Source organism: Eleutherodactylus coqui, chromosome 6 (assembly GCF_035609145.1).
Source record: "Eleutherodactylus coqui strain aEleCoq1 chromosome 6, aEleCoq1.hap1, whole genome shotgun sequence".
Taxonomy (NCBI): domain Eukaryota; kingdom Metazoa; phylum Chordata; class Amphibia; order Anura; family Eleutherodactylidae; genus Eleutherodactylus; species Eleutherodactylus coqui.
Genome location: NC_089842.1, coordinates 194,396,315 through 194,413,824, shown reverse-complemented (window position 1 = coordinate 194,413,824; position 17,510 = coordinate 194,396,315). Strand labels below are relative to the sequence as shown.

The 17,510-nt window shown below is 43.1% G+C and overlaps 1 protein-coding gene across 2 annotated transcripts in view; it reads left to right on the top strand.

Moving 5' to 3' along the window:
- NPAS3 (neuronal PAS domain protein 3) overlaps positions 1–17,510 on the top strand; it is a 459,032-nt gene that overhangs the window by 192,610 nt on the left and 248,912 nt on the right. For both annotated transcript variants that reach the window (XM_066608554.1, XM_066608553.1), the window contains exon 2: positions 5,945–6,004. In XM_066608554.1, the coding sequence (XP_066464651.1) occupies positions 5,945–6,004 (60 nt within the window). The remainder of the gene's footprint in view (positions 1–5,944; positions 6,005–17,510) is intronic.

Below are 17,510 nucleotides of genomic sequence, written 5' to 3'. Positions count from 1 at the left end.
GCTGTTCGCATTGTTTTTCCATTCGGCCAGTCATAAGCAACGGAGATTGACCATATTAGAATTTCGAATTGCAATGGAAAGCAGCATTACACATATCAGCCCAAGCAGTCGGATATCGATGAGCATATTACACCTGGTCAGTCTGGACACGGGTTTGGGTCTGCTTGGTCTCTGCTGCTCATCTGTCTCGCTGGGACTACAGTTATATCTCAGTCTGCTGGGCAGTTCCAGTAGATCGCTGTTGGCTGTGACGCATCTGGTCAGCCTGGAAACGGGTCTGGTTCTGCTGAGAGGTGTTGCCAGCTCAGGCAGCAGCCATGTGCTTTGCCGTAGGAGACTCTGGTTCTGCTGAGAGGTGTTGCCAGCCAGCTCAGGCAGCAGCCATGTGCTTTGCCGTAGGAGACTTTAGGCCAAGTATAGGGTTTTTTCGGAGGCATAACTGGTCTGAAAGCGTTTAAAATTATGAGAATGCTCAAATTTAGTATAGGTATAGTCTGTTCACGGGGAGTAAAGGAAAATGGCTGGGTTGTTATACGCAGAAATTTGACATCTCGCCATTGGCATCCTGAAGAGAGTTTAACTAATATTTGCTTGTGTATTCTGATTTTTGCGAATATGTTGAGAAGGGTAGGTCCTAGACAGCTGTGGTATATTCTCCTCAGTATATACATATATTTGTGAGATATATTTTCAATATAAATATATGTGTGAGATGTATAGTCAGATGTGTTGGTTTACTGCAGTGCGCAGAGCCCCAGTCATGGTTAGGAGGAGGACAGCAGGGTCTGAGCAGTTACCAAACAACCAGCACAGTTCTTATCAGACTGGTTTATTACTACAATACACAGAGAGGGTCATAACCAATCAGAGACATAAGGTCAATTTACACGCAATGATTATCGCTCAAAATTCGTTCAAACAATAGCATATGAGTGATAATCGTTATGTGAAAAAGCTGACTAAGTTCACTCTTCGGCTTAACAATGATTTTAAGGTGAGCTAAAAAAAATCCATTGTTCAGCCGCAGAGAGATAACAAGGACCGCACGCTGTGCTCTCCATGGAAGTCAGAGATTTTTATTATATATATAGAGCTGTGTGCAGACCTCATACCACATGCTGTGCTCTACAAACAACTCCTGGAGGCCCTTTTACATGCAAATGAAGCTGCTAAAGTGTTAATGGACATTAGTGTCCATTAACACTTTATGCAAAATGATCGCTAAAACTGTCAATCTTTCAGCTGTTTGAAAGATTGTCTTTACGTGTAAATAGGCCTTTATGCAAATCCTGACATACAGTAGGAGTCCCAGCCAATCAGAGAGAACTGAAGAATCCGTGTAACAGTCTTGTTTTTTGTGTGACTGCAGCCATGCCTCAATCTACTCTACAGTTTCATTATCCGATTATTGTGAAGATGTTGAGACCGGTAGGTCCTAGAGAGCTTGAACCCGGTCTAAAACATGTGGAAGTGCCCGATTTTACCTATATGGCAAATTTGGGGCAGATCATTTCTGTCATTTAGCCATGCATAAAGAACTAACAACTGGAATCCAATTTTACACTGTATGTATAAAGATAATGACATGGAAAAGTATGAAGGGATATTGAACTGCTGCCAAGGTTAATAAGATCATATGATGCATAAATAGGACGTTAATGTATATGAGGAGAACACAGGTTTTCAGACTACCCTATGGACGTTGAACTACAGTAGTTTGAGACACTCCGCCCTGCTCTTGGGTGGAGCAGTGCCGATGACATCAGCAATGTATCCATCCTGTATCTTCTCCTGCAGGTCCCTTGCTCTGAGAGTAGAGGGTAAGCTCTTAGACTGCTGATATACAGCTTGGTGGCTATTTTACATATATGAAGAGGGCCCTGAAGTGAAACAAACATGGTAGCAACATTGAGAAGGAGGGCACCAAGCATGTCAAATATATATTCAGCATGTATAGTGAAATTCATACGTCAAACCAGAGGATACTTTAATATACATAAATACACTGCTCAAAACTAAGGGAACACATAAATCACACATCTCGATGAATGAAAGATTTAGGTTGAAAATCAATAGTCAGTGGAAACCAAAGTCATCAACCAATTGAGAGCTGGATTCCAAATTCCAAATTTATCAACTCAGAGTTGATAAAAACTAACTGAGCTGCATGGTGTTGGGAGCATAGGTCTCAATACAGGACATCGGGCCCTCGTGGAGTCTGTTTCTGACAGTTTGGTCAGAAAAATGTAGACCAATAGCTGGAGGCCATTTTGCAGTGGTGGTCTTGTTTCACTGGTCCTCATGCTGGGTTGTTGCACTTCCACGACTCTGTCCGACTCTCCTTGTGTAATGGCTCGTGTCTTGGTATCTGCTTCATGATTTTGAGATAGTGCTGGAGGCACAGCAAACATTCTTGTGACACTATGAATGGAAGTTCCATCCAAGTACTGTCTCATGCTACCAGTAATGAGAAGAGATCGAGCAAAATGCAAACCTATGGAAGATTCAGTTGGAAAGGATAAGGAGAAGACTTGAGGTTATACTTTGTTGCTTATCCCATTAAAAACCAAGTGCGGTAAATATACAGCGCTTAATCCTGGGTCGATAGTAAAAATACAACGCAGGATTTAAGCTCCTGCTTCTGCAGTCAAGCAGAAGCAGGTCGGGTTGTCAGCTGTTAGTAACAGTTGAGAACCCGAAGGAGAAGGGAGAAGCAGTCTTCTTTCCCTGGTACATAGTGCTCAATGAGCGCTATGTACGAAGAAGGGAAAGTGGAAGTGTTTCTTCCACTTTGCGAGCTGGTTGTCACGTGACCGCCGGGATCCCCTGTTACAGGAGAGCTGCAGGGTCCTGGCAGACCTTGATCGGTTCTGCCAGTGACTAATGTCACTAAAAGGGGATGTTTTCCCCTGTAACTGGGGCTTCTATGGATTCCCCAGCTACAGTGGAAATGTGTCAAAAAAAAAAACAAGAAATGTGTGAATGTCCCTGAGAGGTCTCAGATGACATCATTAGGGACATAGATGGTAAAAATAGTAATTACATAAATAAGTTAAAAAAAATCGCAGAATAAAATAAAAATATTTACATAAAAAAGTAACCCAAAGCCGACGCCAACCAAAACCATCGCCCCCTGTAATCCAAAGCCATACATATTATATATCATATCATCTGAAACAAATAGAGGAACCAATTTCCATACTTTATTTTATCGTAAATATACTAATTTAAAAAAAACTGTAAATGTTTAAAAAAAATCTTTTTTTTTAGCTTTTTACCCCCAATAAAAAAAAAAAAAGGAAACAAAGGTCAGCGAAAAACATATTAAAAAAATAGCCGTATATGTGACGGGGAAAAAAAAACAGCAAAAATAATTTTGGTAACTAAAGAAAAAAAATAGGGCAGTAAATCCACCACATGGGTAAAATGCCTAAAAAGTGTCTGGTCCTTTAAGTTACAAAACAGCCTGGTCCTTAAAGGGCTAAAGGAGTATTCAGTTTGCTGCATGTTTTTTCAAGTTTTTACCCAACCACTGGATAGGTGAAAACTGACAAATCGGTACGGATGCAATTGCTGGGACCCCCACCGATCCAAGAATGGGGGAGATTCAGTTTCCCCATTCCTGGCTTCTTCTGCCTGCAGTGAGGTCCTTGAATGGGGCACAGGTCACGGACCCAGCTGGTAATTGCTAGAGTGGTGAGCGGCCGTTGGCATGCCGCGGGCCACATAAAATGAGGCAGCGGACCGGAATCGGCCCGCGGGCCTTGTGTTTGACACATGTGCTCTAAGTGTTGCCCTAATTTTTGGCCAGTGTAGCTCTCTTGCACTGAACTGGAGTTATAGCTTCTATTATGATCCACAGCTGCATTCACAATTCTGTAGCCTCCAGAACTGAAATCCACTTGCTTATTTAGCGTCTTTTCAGAGCTTATGCTAGTGATTTAAACATTTTGCTATTGCTACATATGCAGTGTCTGTATATATGAGTAACAACAAAAGCTGACGTGAAAGAACAAAATCACCACATTCGTCAAAAGCGATTCCATCTCACCAGCTTGTAATGCAACAACATGACCTCATCCACCAATATTCTCCACGATGATATAACCGAAGCTTCATCTGAACCTCCAACTGAACCAAAGCTTTTGATCACTAGATTTAGAAAGGTTTATTTGATGTAGTTGCTGCAGCTTCTTCTTCTTCGACTTAGAAGTTCAGCTAAGCTTTTAGGAGTGCGTTTGAATGCTTCCAACTTGGGAGAATTGTGAATGTAGCTCTGGAGTATAGTTAATAAAGAATGTAAGTTGGTTGGTTCCTGTCTAATTGTTAGAACTTTCTAATATGTTCCTATAAAAGGTAGTGGGAGTTGCCAATGATACATAAGGGATGTATTACTGCACAACTAAGTACAGCTGGTATCAGACATCCATAATATGGCCATATTCTTACATCCACATTATATATGTAAGACCTGGATGACCAAACAATTGTGCTGAACTAAACTTAGATCACCATAGGGGGTTACCCCACAGGAGATCTGAAGCTTGCACCTTTAACACTAAAGCATGGTCCTATTAGTGACCTCAGTTCAGTTTAGTTGGACTACTGAGAGTTCTGGTGTTGTGGCCATAATAAGGTTAGTGATTCAACAGTTCCTGGTAGCCCGTAAAGTAATTCTTCCATTCCTCTATATGTGGATCTATGCTTGGGGCGCTACAGAGATCAGATCTTGGAATGCATAGGGCTTATACATATAAAGCATCCTGGAACTTGTAATTTTAGAGAAGTGATTAATATGCATAAACACAACATGCATATGATGAGTATGGATGAGCACACATTGATTAATATTATAGACAGGTTTTGCTGGACCATTTAGTTTAGTAATGACGTTATTAGTGATATTCTAGTTTCATCAAATAGTTTTTACTCCTTATGTAATGAAAAGATATACAATTCAGTTCCTCAGTTTTCAAGACCTTTTGTGTGCAGCCATTTAATAGAAACATACATTCTTTTCTCCGAGGGGATCTGTTGGTGGCCTTGTGACAGACACACAAGTGGATGGCAAGACATGATGAGAAGTGTGACTGTGCTGCATTGAGCTCTACAGCTGTGTAATAGTCAGGGTGGGTTCACATCTGCGTTGGGACTTCAGGTCGGAGGTTCCGTCGCAGATTTGGAGCAAATACCTGCATGCAGCACTTTTTCTCTAAGTAAAATACTGGGCAGCTCAGCGGAAACAGAACGGATCCCTTTATAGTTGATGGAGTCTGTTTAATTCCGTCATAAGGTGGACCTGTTCGGCCAGGGGAGCCCCCGCCGCAGATGTGATTCCACCCTTAAGTGTCCAAGACAGAATTTTAGCCACCTCAATTACTACAAGTAGGGAAGAATTAATACAACATTATTTTAATAAGTTGTAGAACTTTAGTTATATAAAGAATAACCTTTAATAAATCCTGAAAGAAGTCCTACCCAAACCTCCCCCCCCCCCCTCGATTGCTCACCGCTCATGTTCCTACTGTGCCCAGCTCACCATTGCCCTCCACTTTCTGCTGCAGCAGCAACACTTACTAAAAACAGGATAAGTGACCTCTACAGCCATTTACCGGCCAATATCTGTGATGTTATTAATGCAGTAGGTTGTAGAGAGAAATCGGGGACCGACCCCAGCAGAACAGGAGCAGTGCGGCACCAGGCAAGTATGGCAGCTTTTATGCTTTGCCAACTATGTGAGCTGCTTTCAAAAGATCTATTTAGCTTGTGTGATCGTTGTATGCAAATTATTCACCATGGTTTGCTTTTAGAATGTGGTAGAAAAACACTATTGACCCTAAATTAGCAGGAACTTTGTATTTGAGGACAGGGACATAAAGAGGTGCATGGCTAACGAGGGTGATAACCTGCCTCATGTGTATAATTTGTTTTTTTCTCATGGCAGGGGAGCCTCCAGGCCTATGACAGCATGTCCCATCCCTTGTCCTCCAGACCTCAACTTAAGGTACATAATTATGATGAAATGTTGGGAAGGGTGTAACAATTTAGTTTTCAGGCACCCTCCATACCCAAATGTCCTTCAACAAACAAAAAGATGAACGCAACTAATAGTCACGTTATTACTGTCACATCAAACGTTCTGGTTTTGGAATGAAATGTTATGACTTTTCTGTGAAATCTATGATATACTTTGAACACTTTGACCTTCTTTGTTACCTCATGAAGATTAAGGATCTGCTTATAATCTCCAGTGAACAAGTCATTTCAAGGGTTGCCAGTAGAGCGTCAGTCCTCCGGGCAGGTTCGGTGGCTGCTGGGAAACCTTGAAATAATGGCTGCTGCCAAGTTGGCAATGATACGAAGAACTGTAAAGACCTAGAGAAGATATATTAAAGATACTAGACTAAGCCAAACTCTCTCATTCTCTCTCTATATTACATGCATACTTGGGTCTCATTCACATCTGCTCTGAGGGTTCCGCTTTTCTGCTCCATTGTTATCAACAGGAAAGCGGCACCCAGTGGCTGAACGGATATGTCTTTTGACAGAACGGAACAGATCCCATTGACTTTTATAGGGTCCATTTCCTTTCGATACTTCATTGTACGGTATGAAATTGCGCTGCATTCAGCACTATTTCATCTTTTAATGAAATTCAGTATTAGAGGTTCCAAATGGAACCTCGGACACTGATGTGAATGGACCCTTAATGATACATTCTCTTAGAATCTATTATGCTGTGCTAAAAAATATTTGCCTTAAGACAGGCTCACGCGAACGGGTCGGATTCCGCTTGTGGACATCTGCAGCGGAAGACATGCAAGTGATCGCAGAAAGAATTGCATTTGGTTGCGTATTCTGCATGGATGTACACGTATGGACAACTTATCGTCCGCATGGAAAAAAGATCGCAATCATGTAGTGACATCAGAAAGTAAGCGAACATCGCTCAGGCGACCGTTGTAAGTCTCTCCCCCTCTTTAACATCCAGATTTTTGTATCTGGACTTATAGTAAGTTGCTAGCAAATCCATGGCCATACGCAATGTTAATTGTGTATGCACTGCGGATTGCTCGCATCCATAGAGATCAATTGAGCCCATACGCGCAGAATCCGCACTATGATAGAACATGCTGCGATTTTTCAAGCCTGCAGATATGAGCGAACTGGTGAAAGTCCATGCCTTTAAATGCTCGCGTATCATGGGATCCGCAAGTCCAATCCGGTCGTGTGAGACCGGCCTTAACGTGTCATGTCCAGTGGGCAAGTAAAGTGATATACTGTGTTCCAATTTCTATTAATGCATTCACATGCCTGATCCACTACACCGTCTGACAAGAGATCGGCATCACTTACCAAGTTCCAGCTTTTACTTAGACTGCTGTGTCATTTTTGTAAACATCTCACTGCTTAAAATAAAGGTTCCTGTTTTGGACCACTTAATCTGATAATTTACTCTCAGTGCTGTGATTACACAAGAGGGTGTTGAGGCAACAAACATGGTGAATATGTGTCCTCGGTGTCTCAGGTCTGTCAGTTTTGAGCTTTTAATTACATTGTTTTCTTATGCACACTAATGCTTGCCAAATGATATGTTTGCTTCCAGAACTACACATGATTTCCCATTGAAAATCCGAGTTTACACATCCTCAGAGCACTTGTAAAATAAAGACCTTTTATACCTTGACAAAACTCTACAGTCCCTGACGAATGTAATATGTGCCTCCAGGTTTGCATCTTTAACTCCTGTGATCTCAGGGGATTAGTCAGTCGCTCGGGACTGCCGTCTTCTACCATAAGGCGGTTGGCACATGCTCAGAAAGTCAGTCTGATACCAGCAACTTTCTTTAAAGTTGGTTCTGCTAGGTTTATTTCATTTCAGCAATTTCATACAGCACTTCACACATTAACGGTGCTTAGGAACAAAGCAAATTCTGTTCTTCTGGCCTCTTACTACGTATATTATGTTTGCTGTTAGACCAAGTGCCTCAAAACTTTACATCAGCATATCTTAACATGTTCCAGCACAGGGGGCGTCTCCTCCCCTGTCCTGCCTTGCAGTTGACCACCTCTCTCCTGTCCGAGTGGAGACTGCAACACAGGAGCTTGGAAACTAAATTGGGAACCTCCCATTTCTTTTTAACAAGGCCTCTCAGGTGGAGCTTAATGATGCCACTCCACACCCGAGAACACCTCTGTATTGACCCTCTAGTGACTCAAACCTCTCACTACAGTGTCTGCACTGCTACGTTCCTTTCATAGAATCATAGAATGGTAGAGTAGAAAGGGACCTCCAGGGTCATTGAGTTCAACCCCCTGCTCAGTGCAGGATCACTAAGTTATCCCAGACAGATGTCTGTCCAGTCTGTGAAGACTTCCACTGAAGGAGAACTTGATACCTCCTGTGGCAACCTGTTCCACTCATTAATCACCCTCACTATCAAAAAGTTTTTCCTAATATCTAATTTGTGTCTCTTCCCTTTTCAGTTTCATCCCATTTCTTCTAGTCCTTGTGCAAATGAGAATAGGGCTGATCCCTCTGCACTGTGACAGTCCTTCAGATATTTGTAGACAGCTATTAAGTTCCCTCTCAGCCTTCTTTTTTGCAAGCTAAACATTCCCAGATCCTTTAATCGTTCCTCATAGGACATGATTTGCAGACCGCTCACCATCCTGGTAGCTCCTCTCTGAACTTACTCCAGTTTGTCTATTTTTTTATTTTTTTTTAATTGGGGTGCCCAGAACTGGACACAGTATTCCAGATGAGGTCTGACAAAGAAATACTAGACTGGGATAATTACTTCATGTGATCTAGACTCTATGCTTCTCTTAATACATCCCAGAATTGTGTTTGCCTTTTTTGCTGCTGCATCACACTGTTGACTCGTGTTCAGTCTATGACCTATTAGTATACCCAAGTCTTCTTTTCATGTTACGATCCTTCATAAAATTGTCTTGTTTGTTTCAAATGGAAATGTGCCTGGGATTGTGGAATTTTACGACCCTACCATGTTAATGATGATATATTCACAAACTTTCACAACCGTGTAAGCCAGCGTACTAAGCAAGAGAGTCTCACAAGCGGACATGCAGAAAGTGCGCAATGACATGCATACTTGCAGAATGCCACCAATCCCCATGCATTATCTCGCTGTGTATGCACACGTAATATATGCCAAGATGGTGCATGCTGCGGGAAAATTGCACACACGATGCGCAATGACAGTACGCCCGTGTGAGAGAGGCCTTCAAATAATTATAAGCACAAAAGCAATCAAAAAGCAAAACTTGGTAAATTCATAGCTGATATAGATAGAACATGGGTTCCGACTTTGCATGTTATAGACCACTAATGTGGTCTGTGATATTGAACTATATTGCACTGTATTCTAAAGCTATGTTTGTAGAAAAGAATACAATCTAATATACGGATTTCTGATTATTTGTGTGGAGGCTATGGTCAATGAAAATGTATACCTGCCTCCATAGAAATACTTTACCACCATTGTTGGGATCTGTTTTAGATCTAAGGAATAGCTTAGCCTTTTCTTCCATTCCTCAGTCAATTTGACATCGCCACATCACATTCAATCAGCTACGTCAGCAAATATAACTGTAATAAATGGTTGACAATATCCGTTGGAGCTTGGTTTTACCTTGATGAGATTTCCCATGAATACATTAAAATATATGTCTCCTTAGCAACCATACACAACCATACACTGTAGATACATATTGTCAAACCGGCCAATTCTGGCTTATTTCTCTCTTCATTCTGAACCCATGGACACTTGGTTGAGCCAAGCTCGCCCATTTATGGGGGTGTCTAGTGGGAAAGCTGTCAGAATGTGTTGAAACCACCCTGAGGGCAGCTTATCACGACCTTGTTTGTGCGTGTATTTGTGCGCGTAAAACAGAGAATAGAACGGATTGATTTTAATGGGTTCATTCTCATGAGTGTGTTTTACGTGTGCATAAAAACGCAACATGCCCTATTTTGTGTACATTTACGCACCAAAGGCCCACAGAAGTCTATGTGAGGTGCGCAAATGCGCATGGGTACGCATGAAACATTGTGCAAAACTGTGGGGAAAAGAACACATCTGAACCTCATTAGCCTAAAAAGCCTTTTAATCTACAGAAAGGGTGTGTCATGCGCGTGTGAACTGGCCCCGCTTGCACAAAAAGTAGTAACGGTGTCTTCAGCAGCATCCAGGGTTGTTGAAAAATTTGCAGTAACTTCTTAGAAATTTAAAACTTCACCTTTAATCCATTTCGCATATAAATACAGCAACGTTTCGACTGTATAGTGTACAGTCTTTATCAAGCCAAATGCAATCTTGATAAAGACTGTACACTATACAGTCGAAACGTTGCTGTATTTATATGCGAAATGGATTAAAGGTGAAGTTTTAAATTTCTAAGAAGTTACTGCAAATTTTTCAACAACCCTGGATGCTGCTGAAGACACCGTTACATATCTTGATTGACTGTGGATGGGAGGTCTGCATCCATTTTCAGCTTGGCACCCAGTGAGCCCATTCAGCTCTAGTGAGTATTTCTCTCCTATATATCTGTTGTGCTGCGATTATTACAACATATTGGGACTTATGCACAAAAAGTAGAGTACTATGCACCGATATGCGCACAAATCTACCTTGTCCAACCTCGTTCACGGCACAAATACATTTTTTTATATACGCTTTTGTGAAGTCGCTCTAACTGTTAATTGATTATTAAGAACACAAGTTGAGAAAAGGCGAAGAAGCAATTTGGGAAATCTCTACGAAAATGGAGCTATGCATTGAGGGCTCACCCATGTGGCCATATGACGGCTCCGTTTTGGTGCGCGTATGCCTCCAATTTCAGAGGTTTTCTCTACAACAGAAAAAAGGTGGCATCCTGTTTCGAGCGTCTTATGTACCAAGGTATTTTTCCTTATAAATATTGCTTCTAAGGTGTAATATGTCCGAACATACAGAGTCTGTAGGCTGCACGGCTCCTCGCATGAGCACCGAGGTCCAGGCTAGACAGAGAGTTGAGTATTTCCATGTGGACGTCCATTGCCTTGATGAATAGGCTTTTTAATATGACCTTGTACCCTAAGAGTGACCAGACGGCGCTGTGTGGCAGTGCCAGTCAAAACTGTAAATCTTGCATAGTAGTCACACTTTATTGAGCTGCAACTTTCTTATTCCAAGCTTTCTAGGGCAAAAACCTCTCACACTGTCCTTCAAGTTTTTAACATTTCATACTGGTTAGTTTCAAACAGATTTGTGGTCCCTATAATATTTGTCAAAAATAGTCCTCACCATTGTAAAGGAACTAATAGTCGTCGACACTGTTGCTGTTAACTTATTGTTAATCCAATGTAGAATCACTTATGTAATGCTCAATAGTTTTGTGATCAGGCATCCAACTCAATATACCTCGAATACTTACTTTTCACGGAACGTTTTCTATAGATCAGCTGAGCGATGACAGAACACAAAGGTATTTACCATTATATACATTTTTCTGGCTAACAGAGAACTTTGCTATTTGCTATGTATAGTGAATAGAGATGAGCGAGCATACTCCCTAAGGGCAATTGCTCGAGCGAGCATTGCCCTTAGCGAGTACCTGCCCGCTCGAGAGAAAAGGTTCGGGTGCCGGTGCGGGGGAGCTGCGAGTTGCGGCAGTCAGCAGGGGGGAGCGGGAGGGGAGAGAGGGAGAGAGAGATCTCCCCTCCGATCCTCCCCGCTCTCCCCCGCAGCTCCCTGCCCGCCGCCGGCACCCGAACCTTTTCTCTTGAGCGGGCAGGTACTCGTTAAGGGCAATGCTCGCTCGAGCAATTGCCCTTAGCGAGTATGCTTGCTCATTACTAATAGTGAATATAGAATAAGGATAGGTCATAGCGATCAGCTGATTGCCCGGCCCACCTTCAGTGCAGCGGGGCCAGACATAGTCATCTGGGTTGGAGGTGGAAATGTCATAGAGGGTTTCACTCCTGTTGAAATCAATGGGAGTACTGCCTCCTATTACACTTCAGTGTTCGATCCTGTTGTCGGAGCCAGAAGTGTAATAGAAGGCTTTAGCTCCCTTTGGTTTCAGTGGGAGTAAAGCCCTCTATGACACTTTTGACTCTGATGACAATGTCCAGCCCCTCTGCACTAAAAGCAAGCCAGGGCGATCAGCTGATCGTCAGTGATCCCGAACCCCAGATCCCTGGTGATCACCTTTTGATGACTTATCCTGATGACCTATACCCCGTACCCCTGTCATTTGCTAACATTCTGCAATTGCTATTGATTGTGGCATGTATAGGAGTTAACTGGGATTTATCCGTTTCTCACTGTTAGGGCAGGAGCCTGGCTGTCAGTGGGCAGTCAAATTACCACCTTAAAAAGATGTATGTGTAGGTTTAAAGTCCATTAGTCAGGTCAATAAAAAAGGAGTATTGCAGTCATGAAGAGGTTAAGAAAAAAATAGTATAAAAGATATTTTTCTGGACTTCCTATTCGTAATCTTATTGAAGAGCTCTGCAGTCAGGCTGCTTACGCGGAACAATATGTGTAAAATAGACCCAAAGTGTCTGCAGATATTGCCTTAAGATATTTCTGCAGGCTCCTGGTAGTATGTTGTCAACATCTTCAGGTTTGCTTCGATGCACATTTTATACCTATTTGTGGTGGTAATGCTTTTCACGTAAGATGACCATGGATTTAGGAGGCAGTGTCCCTTTAAGGACAAAATCACATATGTGTACGGTGGTCTGAATGCGCAGACAAATCTCCTTGAGCTTCACAGCGCTGGCGATCTTGGGAGAAGGGTGGCTGACGCCGACAATTTTTCTTAGCTCTTTTTATTGACAAGAACAATTTAACCAAACACCAGGCCATCATTTTGCCAGTCAAGTGTGATATGGGTTGGTCGAGGGAGACATACGCCTGTATGATTTTGAGGAAGAATTGCTGAAATTGCAGTAGTTACGTTTAAATCAGCTGTATGTTCCATCATTAGAGAGCCCTGAGATTCTTTTATCCGTTGTTGGCAAAATAATGAATTCACAGATGAAATGCTCTTAACCCCAGAGGGGGTGTAACACATTAATATTGTTTGTATTGAGATTCTGTGAACAATACGCTTCTCCCTTGCAGAAAATAGTTTGACTCATGGAATTATCTCCCAGCGGAGGTGGTAAAGGAAGGGAATTCAAAGCTTCCCAACTTTTACTGCTGAATGTGAATGAGCAGATATTGGCTGAGAGTCTGCAGCAGGTAGTGTTGTGCGGGGCAAATCTACGCAAACACGGATTTGCATTGCGGCATCTGCGGTCGGCGCCCTCCCGCTGTTCCACAGCAAATTCCGTCCATAGCCTGCTATAGAAAATACATTCAGCTAGCGGAGGAAAAATCGCAACATGCTCTATTTTTGTGCGTTGTCCGCACAAACAGCTTCCATTGTCCATGTCAAGTCAATGGAAGCTGTCCGACCCACGGCCCATCCACAATTGACATTGCGGATAGGTCGTCGGTACTGCACATGACTGACAGCAGCTTGCCACAGCCATCCGCAGTACAGAAAAAGAACAAGAAAGACAGGTACACGCGGACGCCGGCTGGGCACAGGATCAGATTCGGCTACAGGCTCCCGCATGTGGAATCTAACTAGAGATGAGCGAGCGAACTCGCTAAGGGCCAATACTCAAGCGAGTATTGCCTTTTGCGAGTACCTGCCCACTCGTCTCAAAAGATTCGGGTGCTAGCAGGCGGGAGCGGGGAGGAGAGAGAGAGATCCTCCCCCCCCCCCCCCCCGCCGGCACCAGAATCTTTTGAATCTCTAAATCTAACCCATTCGTGTGCAGCCTGCCTTAGGGCTTAAACACAAGGGTGTGATTTTGTCCCATTTTGCATAAAACGGGATGAAACAAAACAACTGATTTCAATGGTTTTGTTTTCACTAGCGGGATTCTGGTGCGTTAATGCTACATGCAAGAAAAGATAGGACCTGCCCTTCCTTTCTGGCATATGGTTATGTTATGTGCAAGAAAGAACAGGCAGGAGCTATCTACCCACTTTTTTTTTCAAACTTGCATGCAGTGGAGTTTGAGTAGTTAAAAAGGAAAAAACCCCAGTTCATTCGCCAATACGCTCCTTAGTAGCGTATTTTGCTGTACTTTTTGCGCACAGGACTCAATCAGGCCCTGATTTAAACTAGCTATTTAACCTACTTCCAGAGGTGTTCTTTTTCCAGCTGAATTGCGCAATATATTGCACAGCCCGTTGCGCACTTGCGCACAGAAGTAGAGCAGGCTGCATTTTTTTTTGCGCTTGTGAAAAGAGGAGATGAAAATGAACCCATTGAAATCAATGGGTTCTAATTTCTGCATATTGCGCACGCAAATATGCCTGTGTGAAGCGGCCCTGAAGCCGTTTTATATACGGCCGCGTAAATCGCGCGAGATTTGTGCGTTGCAAGATGCATTAATCTCGTACGAATATGAACCTGATTCTTTTGAATGTGGTCATATACATACATATGCAGTGTGGGAAAAATCTTTTCTTGTTCCTTGGAACACACCGCCCATCATTTTCAATGCAACAGGGAAACACATGGCACGGCATACGATGTACACGCGAGTGCGATGCGAGGTTTCCCATTGAAAACAATTGCCAACCTTGCTGAGGATCGCTACTTTACCTGAGGTGGTGGGTGGCATTTGTATAGAAAAACGCCTCGCATCCGCAGTAAAATGTCAAGTTGGCTCACTCGGCCGTGTGTAAGTAGCCTCAGGCGGTATACTACATTGGCTTCAATCGCCAAATGCTTATTCGGCTGCACCACTAAGTGCAGCAGTTGCCTTGATTGAGCTGAACTTTTTCCATCGGCCGCATCTTCAGATTCCTTATTCTTTTTGGAGCAATTACCAAGTTGTTCCATAAGGGCACCTTCACACTGGTGATGAAATCGCGTGAATTTTGTGCAATGCGAGAGTGAATGAAAATGCAGAATTATGAAACCAGTGGTTTTCAATGGTTTCCTTCTCATTTGCACTGTTTTCACTCATGCAATGTTGCAAGAAAAAAATTGTGCCATGTCCTATCCTTCTGCATTTTGCGTTTTTTAATCTCCCATGTTTCCAATGGAGCCTCCTTTTTATCGCATTGCAAAGCACAAACTTGTTTTTTAATCTTTGTTGTGATGTAATGCGTTTTTAACGTTAGAAAGTCCTATTCACTTCCGCGATGAAAATTGCTGCAAAATCACGCGATTAAAACACCCTGAAAAGATTGCAAGTGGCAAAAAAAACCAGCGTTGATGCTCAAAATTCGCGGGAAAATATTGCGATCGCCAGTGTGAAGGACCCCTTAGGCCCAATGTATACAGGCGGATTTGATTTGCGGAATACGCACGTGTTACCCACATGGAAGATCCGCCATTCAAAGTGCCCCTAGGGAAGCATTGGCATCTACAACTGAATTTAAGCATGCGGATTTGATTTGCGGATCATTTGGTGCGGAAAACAAATCGCAGCATGCTCAATTTCATTGTGGATTCCGTGCGGATGGGCTTAATAGAAGTCAATGGCTGCAGATGATCTGCAGAGCATCCGCATGTACAATTGTGGATGCACTGCGGATTTGAAGGTTAAAATCCATTAGGTGGGGAAAAGGCTGGGAGGTGAGGATGCAGATTTTTTTTCCACACGGATGACCTGCAGTACATCCACATACATCCGCGCAAAAATACCTTTACATTTGCAATACATAAATCCGCAAATGGGTTCCGCAGGTCTACCGCTGCAAAAATCTGCATGCGGAATTTGATATGCACGTGGACATAAGGCCTCACCCAGAATAAGGGATGTTGCAGTGGAATTCGACCCGGTGCTCAGCCAATGACCCCTGTGTACTGGTCCAGATAATATTTCAGATGTGACCGCATCTCACTGGAGCATATGCGCAGTACAGATTATGCTGCGCCGCCACTAGGCAATGGCGCAGACTCCATGGCCTGTCATCCGCGCCAAATGGAAGCCATTCGCGCCAAAATAGAATATACTGCGATTTTCCCTCCGCGAGCGGAAAATCGCAAGTGATTTCTGCTCATGGCCAGGGGAAAAGCAATTTTCTATAGCATGTCTATGTGCATTGGGCCTAACTAGCACAAGTTTTCTCGGGGACCTTTCACGCAGGACAGAATATTCTGCAACAGTGTTGCGAAATATGCCGACCCTAAATTCCACACCAATTTCACACTGCTGATTACGGATTTTGATGCGGAAGTGCTGGCAGGATTCTGCAATTTTCTATTCTGCACCTTAGAAGTACCTTTCCTTAAAAAGAAAAAGGGTCCTGATTTCACCCCCACCCCCCACAACTCCTTTCTCCAACTCTTACACAGTTCCAAACCAAAGTCTTTAACATCTGTCTACCGCAGACAATGAAAAAATAATACTTGGCATTAGACGGTAAATACAGACTATTTTTCTTCATCCTCTTACAAAAGTATCATGCGGCTGCACCTGGTAATAATGCACTGCACTGGTATTGCGGAACATCTGCTACAGCTACTAGGGATGGCTGGACAGAATAGTGTATACAGCTACATTTGCTTGCCAGAAAAGCTTACACTCCATATTCCGCCCGGCAACCCACTGTACTCGCTGTCAGGACTTAGCATGATACAGCTGTGTTCCTTCGCCCTGCGCTTTGTTGTTGCTGATTGGATTTGACATGTGAAGCGGTGGAAGGAGGGGGACGCCTGACCTGAGCGAGGGTCGCCTAGTACATCAGGTGTCACTGTAGTAATGGGACGTGACACCTCTATTCTGCCCATCTTGTAGCTCAGACCTGGCCTGTGATAATTGCATTTATTTGCAGTTTTTTACCTATTTGTCTGTTTAGCAAATAGCTGATAGGATTAAATGTGTGTCAGCACCTCTCCTTCAGTGGACACACCCAAGAAAGAGGGCAAATAGGGCCGGGTGGGATTAATATCCTCCTATTATCCAATATATACTACTATTTGTAGGTAAACTTCTCATGGACACACTAATCAGTATATTTACGGGAGAGCCGCGATTTAGCTCTAATTATTGGGCTACGCAACATCAGCCCAGCAGTAATCCGTAAATTGTAAGCCATTTAATAGCACTCTGAGTGCATATTCACACAACCGTATATACGTGGCTCATTTAGCTGCGTGACCATCTGAAGCAGTGGATTCCAAGGTATTCATTCACATGACCGATTTTTGGGCATATGTAAAAAAATCGCGCCGGAAACAATAGCACGGTCGCTGATTGTATACGGCACATCAAAAGATAGGTCTTGGCCTATCTTTGGCCGAGATACGCTGTATCTTTCTATGTATATTTCTATGGGAGCTGAAAAAAAGGGAAGGGGAGGGAGTTTAGCTGGGAAAAGACTACAGACTGCTCTATTTAAGCCTTACAAGTCATTCCGAGGATTTCTTCCAACCTAGGGATTTCCACGCTGCAACGTATTTTTGCACCGATACGCCGC